Raw genomic sequence first — 11,725 nt, forward strand, 5'->3', positions numbered from 1 at the left:
CTACAAGTGGGCTGGGATGTGATGCTGGTAGGGTTTGGGGATTGGTGGATGTATTTTCTGTTCTCTCTGCTCCTCTCCTACATCAGCTGGTTAGTTTGGCCCCATTGGCATTTCCACCTGAGTTAGAGCAACACTGGTGATAGGAACCTTGTTGGTGTCAGCTGCCTTTGGGGAAGCTGCCTTAGGGTCACTCAGGAGGGGAAGCGGCACATCCACAGCATGGCTTTGGGGCCGGGGCTCAAGGAAGCAGATCCCGTCATCGGGAATTTGGTCAGCTGCCACAAAAGGGTCTGAGGGCTGGGTAGTGAATGATGGGAGAAGGGATGCTACAGTCGGGGCATTTTTTTTTTTTTTTTAGTACATCATGAGCTCCCCGGAAGCCCACCCGAGATTCTTGGAATGAGGGCTTCCACCAGGATGGATTCTTTCCCAGGGTTTGCCCTGGAATGGCTTATCTGAGTTTGCATGCTGACAAAATGGTCAGTGTTTTTGCATGTGGGATGCCGAAGTGGAGGCCAGAATAATAGTGTCCAGAGGAAGAATAATAGGGGATTTTTTAGGGTCAGAGCTTGATGATAGAAGAGCCCCTTTTTATTTTTTTCTTATTTTTCCAAGTACACGCAAAGATAGTTTTCAGCAATTCATCTTTATAAAACCTTATGTTCCAAATGTTTCTTCCTCCCTCCCATAGACAGCACAAGTAATCCAATGTAGGTTAAACACGTGCAAGTCTTCTAAACATATTTTCATATTTGTTGCCCCCCCCCCCCAAAAAAAAAAAAAGTCAGATCAAAAAGCGAAAGAAAAAAAACTAAGCAAACAGACAGTGAACAAGCCATGCCTTGATTCACATTCAGTCTCCATGGCTTGCTCTCTCCATCCCAAGTCTATTGGAATCGGCCTGAATCAACTCATTATTGAAAAGAGCCATGTCTCTCAGAACTGATCATCGTATAATCTTGTTATTGTTATATACAATGCCCATTTCACTCAGCATCAGTTCATGTAAGTCTTTACAGGCTTTTCTAAAATCCTGCCAATCATTTCTTATAAAACAGTAATATTCCGTAGCAGTCATATACCATAACTTATGGGCTGTCCACTCAGTTTCCAGTTCCTTGCCCCTGCAAAAAAGGGCTGCTATAAGCATTTTTGCATATGTGGGTCCTTTTCCCTTTTTTATGACCTCTTTGGGATATAGACTCAGTAGAGACTCTGCTGGATCAAAGGGGATGCAAAGTTTGATAGCCCTTTGGGCACAGTTCCAAATTGAAAAGCCCATTTTTTAAAAAGTCAGACCGGTTAAAATCCCCTGGGCCTGTCTTGCATCTGGCACACTAGTTCCAGAGAGAACAGAGTCCCAATTTGAGATGCCTCAGAATCTACGACTAGCCTCTTCTGGGCCAGGAAGACATAAAAACACAACATCATTCTTCATTTTGTTAGAATTCACCTCTTGTTTTAGCACCCTCGGTATCAAATGAGACACTGAAACACCTCGGGAAATAATAAATCACCGAACGGAAATTGCATATTCATGAAAGGCCTCTACTGCAATTAAAACAAATGGCCACAGCCACCTTGGTGACCTCTGCTCTGCACAGCTACTTTGAAGCTAGCTGCTCAATATTTTATGCTTAATTATGTGGTTAACATATGAATCTCTCTTTTTGACCCAAGGAAATTGAGCTTTTGAGCCCTCCTGGACAAAGTGGTCACCTTGGGGGTACCACTCCTGGACCAGCGGTGAGCTCGGAGACTAAAGGCCCCTCCAGGCTTTGAATCCCTTTAGCAACAGTGGAGGATTCAGGAGGATTCCTAGCCAGGGCACTTTTGATTATTAGAGTTTAGGTCGGACAAAGACTTAAGTTAATTCCCAAGACAACTTCCTCTTTTAGAAGCATCCCCTTCTAGCTGTCTCCTAGCAGGCAGACCTCAGCCTTGTTTTGTTTGTTGCTGGTAGTTGTCTAGAAGACAGTCAATATGGAGCCTTTCCAAAAGATGGGGGGTTTCTTCCCAATCCAATTGGTTTTTCATTTATTGAGAATCAGTTTTTTTTTTTTTTTCTCTTTCATATGTTTTGCATAGAACCGGAAAAAGAAATTACAATTAGTTTTTTCCTTAGATTTACTCATCAGGATTTGGTTTGGTGAATTTTCTAGATTTATTTGGAAGAGGTTTTTTAATGGAGGGAGCTCACTCTGCTATTCTCTGTTCCTCTGCCATCTTGGCTCTACTACCCTGGAGCTTGGTAAGCGGAGTAGTGCCATGGTCAGGCTTGTATTGTATCCATATGTAGGATGGATTGGACAGGAGAGGGAGAGAGAGAGATTTGATTCAGGGAGACCAGTCAGAAATTGTTGTCGTTTTCTGGGCAAACCGAACCACCGTGCGCCATTCTCATGCTACCCTCTCCCATCTCTGGGCCTTTGCTGAGTCTGAAGTGGACTTCCCCATCTCTATGGAAATTCCGCTCTTCAAAACCAAAGCCAGTACTTTGAAGTCTCCCCTGAGCCTTTTCTCAGATGAAAGTGATCTAATCCTCAGAATCAGAGTTGGAAGGAGCTCAGGTGTCATCTGAGCCACCTTAATCTGCGCAGGACCCTCCTGGTGGCCCAGGCTCTGCGGGGATACCTCTACTGAGGGCAGGCCCGGGACAGCCCCCTCCACTTGGGGATAATTGGTTGTTAGGGAGCATTGCCTCTTGGCAGCTTCCCCTCGTCTCTGACTGTGGAGCCATAAAGAACCAGTCTGATGTTCCCTTGCTATCCCAGCTGGAAGGCAGCATCTGTGGTCCACCAAGTCATGCCTCCTCTCCATCACACCGTCTGATGAAGCTTTGCCCACTCCCTGCTTAAAAGAGGGTGCCCAGAACCAAGGGTGGGGCTTCGGTCATAGCCCGGCCTGTGCCCATCGGCCTCTTAAGTCCCTCCTTTGGAGCCCTTGGTGAGCCTCTCCAGGAGCCCATGCTGCCATCTCCTCGGGGGGCTTGACGCACCCCTGCCCAGAAGAACCTGGCTTTGTCACTCCATCCTTCCTATGTGAAGTAGACGTTTTGGTCCGACGTAGCCCTTGACGTTTATCTCATTCAGCTTTATCTTAATTCGGTGTGTCCATGATTCTCGTGTGCCGGGGCATTTTGGGGCCTTCACTTTCCATCTCAAGGGTTACCCACCTCTCCGCCTTCCTGTCATCAGATTATTTTACGAACAGACATCCCATGACTTCATCCAAGTCATTGGGGCAAAGGTTGGACCGTGGAGGCCCAAGGGGAGACGCTCCCTTCCAGTTCCCTCAGCATTTTGTCATGTTTGTTCGTTTGTTTGTCTTTTCCCTGGAGGCACTGTAGGCTCCTTGGGAGCATTATCTTTGTATCCTGGCATAGGGCCTTGCACATAGTCAGTCCCTGACAAATAAATAAAATGTGTTGAATTCAGTAGATAAATCTGAAGGGAACGTGCATTCCAGGCTGAGGAAAAGCAGAAGCAAAGAAGTAGAGAAGAGCAAAGTAGGGGCTTGTGGAGGTCATCATGCATAGCTGGGTTTAGAATATGGGGGCTCCTGAGGAGAAGGATGGTAGGTCACAGGGGAGCCAATTGCACAGAGTGGGGTCTCAGGACATGATGCTGGGCTGCCCCCGGAGAGTTCGAGGAAGGGCTTGATATCCTAGCGGCGCTTTAGAAAGCTGAGCGCGCTTGTCCCCATTGACACTGTGCATCTGATGCAAGGACGGTGAATTAGAGCCGAAGATTCAACAAACAATCCTTTTTACCAAAAACAAATTCTAGTGCCCCAAGGAAAAAGCAATTCCCAAGGCAGGTAAAAGCAGTTCTGGACGACAGACCGAGAAAAAAGCTGCCACGAAGGATGTGGAGGTTCCCTGGCGTCTTGGGGGCTCCCTACCTAAGTCTGCAAAGCTGCTTTGATGCTCTTGTTGCCCAGAGGGTGTCAACGATCGCCCAGGAGCAGAGTGGGACTGCCCGCCTCCGGTCTACCCCAGCTTCCGAGTGAGCGTGGGGGGTGGAATCAGCCCATGTTCCACGTGTTTCCTGGCCTACAACCAAGGGGGATGGATCGGAGAAGGGAGAAGGAAGGCAGAAGGACCAGCTCACACATGATTCAAACAGGCACAAGGGCCTCAAGCCCTGAATGAGGGCGGCAGCGTGGCAGAAAGTGGAAAGGTGGCCAGAGTAGGACGTGAAGGGAACGTCAGAGACGGCGCCCAGGTGTGAGGGAGAGGCCTTAGGAGGAGGGCACCTTTGGCAGGGGCCGAAGAGCCCAACAAATAGGGTCTGCCTGCGTGACGGTATGAGAGCCTGGGGCTGGCCCTCGCAGCCGGTGGTGGGGCCACAGTGTGAGGAGTGAGACAGGCCCCCCTCCAGCACGGGAGCCCCCCGCGATCTCAGATGAGCCTTGACCATAGCAGGGTCACAGGCTGGAGCCCCAGAGGCATCGTTCAGTCTCTCGCCTGCCTGGCGAGATGAGTCATTTCATTATCTGGGATTTCAAGTGGAGAAACTGAGACACGGTGTCACGTGGTGAAATGGGGGCCGGCCTGGCAGAGAGTGCCGCTTCATCCTAGGCCATTTTACCTCCCTTTGCTGCCTTGGCTGCGGGGATTTAGCTTCCTCAGCAGTTTTTTTTTTTTTTTAAATCAGACACAGCCCCGAAAGGAGAAGCATTCGGGGGTTCCTCCGGCATTTCCCAGGGCGGTCTTTTTTCCTAGGACTGATAAAGAACATAAACCCAAATTCTGTTTGCTAATGAGGAGAGAACTGGCCATAAATTCTTCCTTTGGTGAGGGGCGGGCAGGTGAGCAGCTGGGCCTGCGTGGGATTTGCTCCCATTTGTGCACTATGGGAAACCATTTCTTTAGATGGGCCCCCCCCCCCCTCTTTTCGGAGAGGCTGGGGGAAGCTTAAGAGTTCCTTTAAAGACGGAGATCCCTCTTATCTTTCCGTGTTTATCACACCCAGAGCCCCAGATTATACTGGTGCTCAGGGCCACAGAATTTGGCTCGCCTCCACTCCGAGACTGCCCTCCTGGCGGGCTTGGCCGGGCGAGCATCAGCATGCCATTTTATAGCTTCCCCTCCCCGCTCCTCGGTGCTCTCTGCGGAAAGGAGGAGAGAGTATAAAGGGATTCCGGGCTTGCACCGCGACTCCATTGGATTCTTATAAGACGAGCAGAGTTCCGGGGCCTGCAGTTACTAGGTTAGCGTGGGTGAGATGGGTTGGCAGTCCCAGGGATTTGTTGGGTTTTCGAGGTGAATTAAATGGGGCTCTCGCTGCAGCCCCTCCCCGCTCCCCAAGGTGTCAGCAATTGAGACGCCTCCGGAGGGTGATTGGAGCAATCTTGGCCCGAGAGTAGATTGTTCTCCCAGCTTAATTGGAACGTTTCCTGTCTTATTGAGCGCCAAAGTGGCGATGGTGGTGTCCTGCCTGCCCCTCCGTCCTCCTTTGCTGTCGGAACAAGATTATCACAATGCGGCCTTGTAAATCAATTTTCTCTCGGTGCTGATGAAAATGTAATTTATTCTTAATCAACCAGCCTTGCTGCCGGAGACTGCACCTTGCATATACATTTATTTATCCTCCTCTCTGGCTTTCAGAAGGCCCTGGAGACCTCAGTGGAGGGCCCAGAGGACTGTGCAGCATATTTTCCTAGAAGAAGATCCCCTTAAGTAATAAGAGGTGGCTCGTTGCAGAGAAAAGAGCCCTTCGGCTCTCTGCTGGCAGTCCCAGAACTGTCTCCTTATTTGTAAGGAATTGGTCTTGGTCAGTAGTTCTCTAAGGTGGAGGGGGGGAGTCCCTGGGACCCTTTCAAGGAGTCTGCTGGTTCCAAGTTACTTCTGTCAGTGTGAGCCACGTCAACAGAAGCTCTTGGGGAGCCCCCGACCCACGTCCTTCTAAGTCTGACTCCCATGATCCTTGGGGTGCAGGAGCCCCAGCGGCTATCGATGGTCCTTGTCCTTCATCGCACAGAGAATCGCTCCTGTTCCCAGAACACCCACCCACCCTCCTTACAAACAGCTCTGTTTGCTCCCATTTCTTCATAGCACTTTAAGTCTCAGAACATTTGACTTGGAACGACCTTTTGAGCTAAGTTATCCTTTATCTTACAAAAAGGGAAACTGAGTCTGTAAGGAGTGAATTGACTTTGCCCAAAGCCCCATAGCCAGGAGTTGTTGGTGTTCCGGGCCCTGGTGTTATTTCCCGACTCCCCCCGTCAGGCTGTGGGATGTCGGGCCAGTGGCTGGCACCTTGCCCCTCATGGGTCCGCTCCCTCTTGTCCCAGGGGCCATCTTGCCCCTTGGTGCCCATGCTCTACGACTCCTGCCGCTGCCCCATGTGAGGTTCCAGGCTGTTGTATCGTGATACCTCTGGGGTCTCCCCGACCTTCTCACAAAGGGGCCGTGTCGTTTTTTGCAACGGCGGCACTCTGTGATGCTCGGGCTGGAGCACAGCTCAGCCCCCAACCCCCAGCTCTTGGACTCCTTATTGTAGAAGAACTGGAGAAGCTCCAGGGGTGTCATCCCAAAAGCCTTGGGGGCACACAGTGGGTGCTTAGTACATGCTGGTGCATGACTAGCTGGTTTCCAAGGTTGTTCCAGGGCTGTTCCAGGTGAGGGATTGGAGCAGCAGGGAAGCTGAGTTGTTGACTTAGCCTGAAGGTGAACCAGGCTCTGGTGGAAAGACCTTTCTTGAGGGAAGCTCTGGTGCTTCATGTGTTTGGGAACCAGAGTCCTGTCTCGAGGAAGGAAGCCCGGGATTTCCCTTTTGCCAACTGTCCCCCCCATCCAGGGGGAGTGCTGTCCCAGTCAGATGGAGGGCCAAAGGGAGAGGCTGCCGGCCTGGAAGTGGTGACACAGCGGCCAGCCTTCAGCACTGGCAGGACCTCCCTGGGAACCCCAAGGGCTTGGGTGGCAGTGAGCCTGGCCACGGAGCACGTCGGGCCTCAGGGTGGCGAGGCCCTTCTCAGGGAGGCCGGAGGCTTGTCCTCCTGCAGGACCTCAAGGGCCATCTCTCTAGGCCTTAGCGCTTGGCGCTCAGCACTACCTTCCTCCCGCCTCGGAGGCCTTTGACTTTGCTCCTCTCCTTTGCCTTTGGCCCCTTTCCTGGAGTGGAGGCGATACTGCTTCTGTTCTTAAAAGACCAGAGAGCAGCTGAGTCTCTGCAGAGGGAGCGTGAGCAGCCCCTGCCCCCAAGGCTCTGGGCATCCTAACGGGCACAGGCTCGAGTGCCTGGAACGTGGGGCCACTCTGGTGTCCGCACTCGCCTCCTGGGCACAGCTGGCCTGGCACACCAGGTGTGGGATCCAAGAATTCTTGGCCTCCAGCATCGAGCTCAGGAGCTTGCATTTGTGAGTACCAGGCCGGCTGCCTTGGGGGTCCGCATGCCCACACTCCCAGCCTGTCCCGTCTCAGGAGCACCACTGGGCAACCTGGCAGTGCAGATGCCTGCCCGAAGGGCTGCTGGCAGAGAAGGAAGAAAGGTGACACTGGCACAAACCTCTGTAGTTGGGACACAGAACCGCTCTTGCTCCAAGCAAGCCCCCTGACCCGCTGCAGCAGCAGCCACGGCACATCCCATCATTTCCCCCAGGCCTGTGTTTTCATTAGGAGGGCGTCATGGCTGTGTCTGTTCCAGAACCTAGAGGACATTGCTGCTCTCTGTAGCCCCCTGCCCCAGGGCTGCCCGAGGCTTGTTTGGCAGCAGTCGGTGTGAGCTTTCGTGGCTCGTGCTCCATCCCAAGAGGAGCCAGGCAGGATCGGCTGCGTCTCAGGTGATCCCAGAAGCGGGACGCTGCCCGAGCTCTCTCCCTGGATCCCACCTCAAAGTCCATGATCCACTGCAAAACTTGTGTACTTGAGAGCTGGGGCAGCTGCCGAAAGAGACGCCGCAGCCGGTGGAGGGCCGAGCCACTGACCTCTCCTTCCCCCTCTGCTCCAGGCCATGGTCTCACCCTCTGCCTGCCTTTGGTTTCATTGAGCCCACCGTGGTAGCTCCAGTCCATGGCTCTGCCCAGGAGGGCGCTGGGGCAGAAGCAGCCTCCATTTGGGCCCTTCCAGGCAGCCAGACATGGGCGACCAAGAGGCGTAATCCCCCTCCTTGGGCCCACTACTGGGCTCAGAGGGAGAAGGGATCTGCTTCTGCTCACCTAAGCCCCAGAGGAGGTGCCCGCTGGCATTCACCTGGATGAGTGTCCTCTCCTTAGCCAGCAACATGAGAAAGTGCCCTCTGGTGTGGCAGGGACCAAGTACATCTCGCTTCCTGTGGGGAATTGCCTTGGATGGCACTTCTTGGCTAACATGCTTTTGCCCCCTAATTAGTGGCCACTGGATTTGGAGGAAAGGATGGAGCCTGGCTTAGTGCTCTGGCACCTTCCCGGGCCGAGGGAAGCCCCCCAGCTGGGCCCCGTGCCCTCCTCAGAACTGCAGCCTGCTTGTGGGAGGGATGGAACCCTCTGGGGAAGGGGCGCGGCCAGGCCTTCCGCTCACCTTCTCCTTCTCTGCTTCCTTGCAGCTCACCTTGCAGAGCACCAAGTCCCGAGTGGCCTTCTTCGAGGAACTCTAGGAACCAAGCCAGCCACCCGAGGAGTGGCCCCCGTGCACAGCGGGACCGCCCTGCGCGCGGAGGCGATCCCCGGACACGCCGGCTGTGTGACGAGGAGCTTTCCTTCGGCCAGCGGCGACCCGATGCCAACAACGTGCAATGGCCTTGAACTCCAGCCCTTCCGAGGATTTTTGGGGTGGGGTTCAAGTTTATGGATGTTTTTTAAATGTGCAGTCTCCTTTGTCTGTTGTGTAGTTGTGGTGCCCACCTGGTCTTCAGAGACACTGTGGTTTGTACTTTTTGCCAGAGGCAGACTCGGCCTGTGCCCCAGGGGAGCTGGGGGGCTGGCGGGGATGAGGCTCTCCAAGGAGATGGAAGAGGCTGTGGTTACTCCCTGGGGGGCGTTCTCACCAACCCCTCTGAGCACCAGGGGCGGGGAAATTGGGGGATTTGTGCCACCGTCCCACGCCAGGGCTGCCAAAGGGTGGAAGATCTGGACTTGCCGGGGCAGCCTCAGGGGCCGGGCCTGGGAAGGGAACGCCTGAGTTCTGGTGATGTGGGGGCCCGCCTTGCAGAGAGATGGGCCTCCGGGCTCTGGAGGAGGGAGGGGGGAGGTTTTCCCAGCCAGCAAGCCGTGGTCCGGGCGCTCTGGCAGAGCCAGCACAGTGGCCATGGGGGCCGGTCGCCGGGGCCGTGTGTGGTGGGGAGCAGCCGCCCCCAGAGCCTGCTTCCCTGCCTGTCCTTTTTGTCTGGACTTCCCTCCCTGTGCCATGGTTGGGAGAGCTCCCTGTTCCCTAAGACGTGAGGGACCCGATATTCCTTGGGACCTTCCAGTAAGCAGCCGAGGCCCAGCGGGCTCCCGCACTCTCTGCGGCTCACAGGTTCTCCCAGCCTGCCGTCACGGCCAGCCTCTCTCCGGCGCGGGTGACTCTCGTATTCTCTCTTGGCAGGAGACGGGACAGGTCTGGCTCGTCTCCGCTTCTGTGCCCTGAATCGTGCTCCCCGGCCCTCGCAGCGTCTGTGTTTGATCTCGGTTCCCCCCCAAAGCCCTTTTTACAAAAGCTCCCGCTGGACATTCGGGCCTTTCCGTCCCTCCTTGTGCCGAGTAAGGTGCCCGCCCCACAGCAGGGGTGCCGACTGTTCTGTGCTCAGTTGATGACTAGAGAAGCGACTTTCCCTTGTCCTTGGTGGGATGCTGCTCCCCCCGACCAAGGTCCCCCGCCTTGGACCTCCGGCTGCTATAGGACCCGGGGCTTTGGAGCTTGTCAGAGACTAAGAAGTGAAGGAGCCCATCCCGTGCAGTGCCAGGGGGCTGAGGGCTTCTTCCTGTGGCTCCTCTGCAGCCGGGCTGCCCTCTGGGACTGGGACCCAGGCTCGGGGAGAGCAGCGGGCTCCTCATATTCTCTGTGTCCCCAAGCTCCCCCAGCCTCCTGCCGCCTCTGTCTGTCCTTCCTGCTGGCAGGGGGATGGCCTGAATGACCTTGTGGCTGCTTGTGGCCGTTCGGCCGCAGCTTGAATCCGGCGGGCTCGTTCTGTGTGTTGTCTGTGATTTTTAATATAGAAACACTTAGCCAGTCAGAAGTCTGGGGGCCTGCCCCCCGGCCCTGGGAGCCTTCCTCCCAGACTGCTCCCCGGGGGGCTCTAGCTCTGCGGTACCCTCTGTCTCTGGCACAGCCTCCTCTGGGACCAGTGGGGGGACAAATTGGGGTAGGGTTGGAGCTCAGCCAGGGTAAGTCTCGCTTTGGGTTGAGCTCCCTGCCCTGGGGAAGCCCGGTGCCTCCAGCTGCTGGGCCCAGCCCTGGCTTGCCAGGTAACGCCAGCCTCGAGGTTCGAGAGCGCCGCGTTCACACCGCCGACCCCTGGGGGAGAGCCCGGCCTGGGCAAGAGGGCCGAGCCCCTGACTCTGGCTCCCCTGAAACCTCCCACGTCCTCCCCCAGAGCTGTCCCATGTCTGCCTCCCGTGCCCTTGCCCGGATCCTCGTCCTTAATACCTTGGCTCCCCTGACATGGGGGAGAGCACAGACCCTGCCTGAGGCCGAGTTCGAGTTCTGACTGCACCTCCCCAGACATTCTCTCCGGGTCAGTGAAGTCACAGACCCAGCCCCTCCCCCAGGCAGGGACCCAAACGCCAAGCTTCCTCCGCCACGAAGGATTTAATGGCCACCCTCTGCTCGTGGGAAGGGAATTCAGCTGGAGAGCTGCCCCCTTGTCCGCCCCCGCAGGCCCCTGCCCAGCAGACCCTGGTCCTCCGAGCGGGGGCCAAGCGTGCCCGGCTGCCCCAGGATGAAGCCCCTGGTGGGTGGGCGGGAGGTGAGCGGGCCCCCAGGAGGAAGGGGGCTGCGGCTCGTTCCCCAGAGTGTAGAGGTGGCTTTGTCCCATGTCTTTAATGTCCCTGAAGCGCATAATGTGTAACCTGTACCTGAAACTTCTGACATGCCATTGGAGAGGAGGGAGGAGATGGGCGGGAGCAGCAGTGGCTGCATTGGGGAGCGCGGGGTGAGCTTGGGGGGCGGCCGGGCCCCTCACTCCCGCACCCAGACTGACGGTCTCCCCGAGGGACGTCTCGGCACTTAGCAGTGCCTGGGAGACGAGGTGTCCGGTGGCCGGAGCCTCCACACTCTGGGCCCAGGTACATCCAGTCTTCTCGAGGGGAGAGGCCCCGCAGCTTCCTCGCTCTGTCTCTGTCCCCCCGCTCTCGTGTCTCTGTGTGTCCCCGTCTCCCCATCTCCACTCTCTCCAGAGTCAAAGCACATCCAGACCCCCCACTCCAGAAAAGAGAACCCCCCCTTGAGCTCTTACCCGAGCGTGGGGCCCCTCGTGGCCCCATCTGTGCCAACTTCCCTGGTCTCCAGCCAGACTTGGCAGGCGGCGCCTGACGGGGATTCTCCTCCAGTTCCCTTCCAGAGCGTGGGGTGAGACCTGGGCTTGTTCGGCTGCTCTTGTGACCGAGGGGTGGAGCCCCCCTCCCATCAGGTGAAATACCCACAAGTCTGTTTTCTATTCTGGGGGATTGTTCTATTTTAACTGATTGTTTTAATAAAAATTCAAAGCTGCAGAAGCCTGTGCTCATCTTTAGAACTTGCAACTGGTTCAGAGCTTCAGCTCCATTCCCCCCCCACCACCTCCTGGGGAGGGGGCCAGGAGCAGCCCCAAGCCCCACGTGTGGCCGG

General features: G+C 55.7%; 1 protein-coding gene across 4 annotated transcripts in view; it reads left to right on the forward strand.

The window, feature by feature from the left end:
* Positions 1–11,325, forward strand: part of NF2 (neurofibromin 2) — a 103,243-nt gene extending 91,918 nt beyond the window's left edge. For 2 of the 4 annotated variants that reach the window (XM_031948887.1, XM_031948890.1), the window contains one exon: positions 8,526–8,660. In XM_031948887.1, coding sequence (XP_031804747.1) covers positions 8,526–8,576 — 51 coding nt within the window. In that variant the 3' untranslated portion in view covers positions 8,577–8,660. Of the gene's footprint in view, positions 1–8,525 lie in introns of all 4 variants that reach the window. The other 2 variants (XM_031948888.1, XM_031948889.1) reach the window with 2 other exon arrangements.
* Positions 11,326–11,725: the final 400 nt, after the last annotated feature.

The sequence above is a fragment of the Sarcophilus harrisii genome, chromosome 1 (genome assembly GCF_902635505.1).
Source record: "Sarcophilus harrisii chromosome 1, mSarHar1.11, whole genome shotgun sequence".
NCBI lineage: Eukaryota > Metazoa > Chordata > Mammalia > Dasyuromorphia > Dasyuridae > Sarcophilus > Sarcophilus harrisii.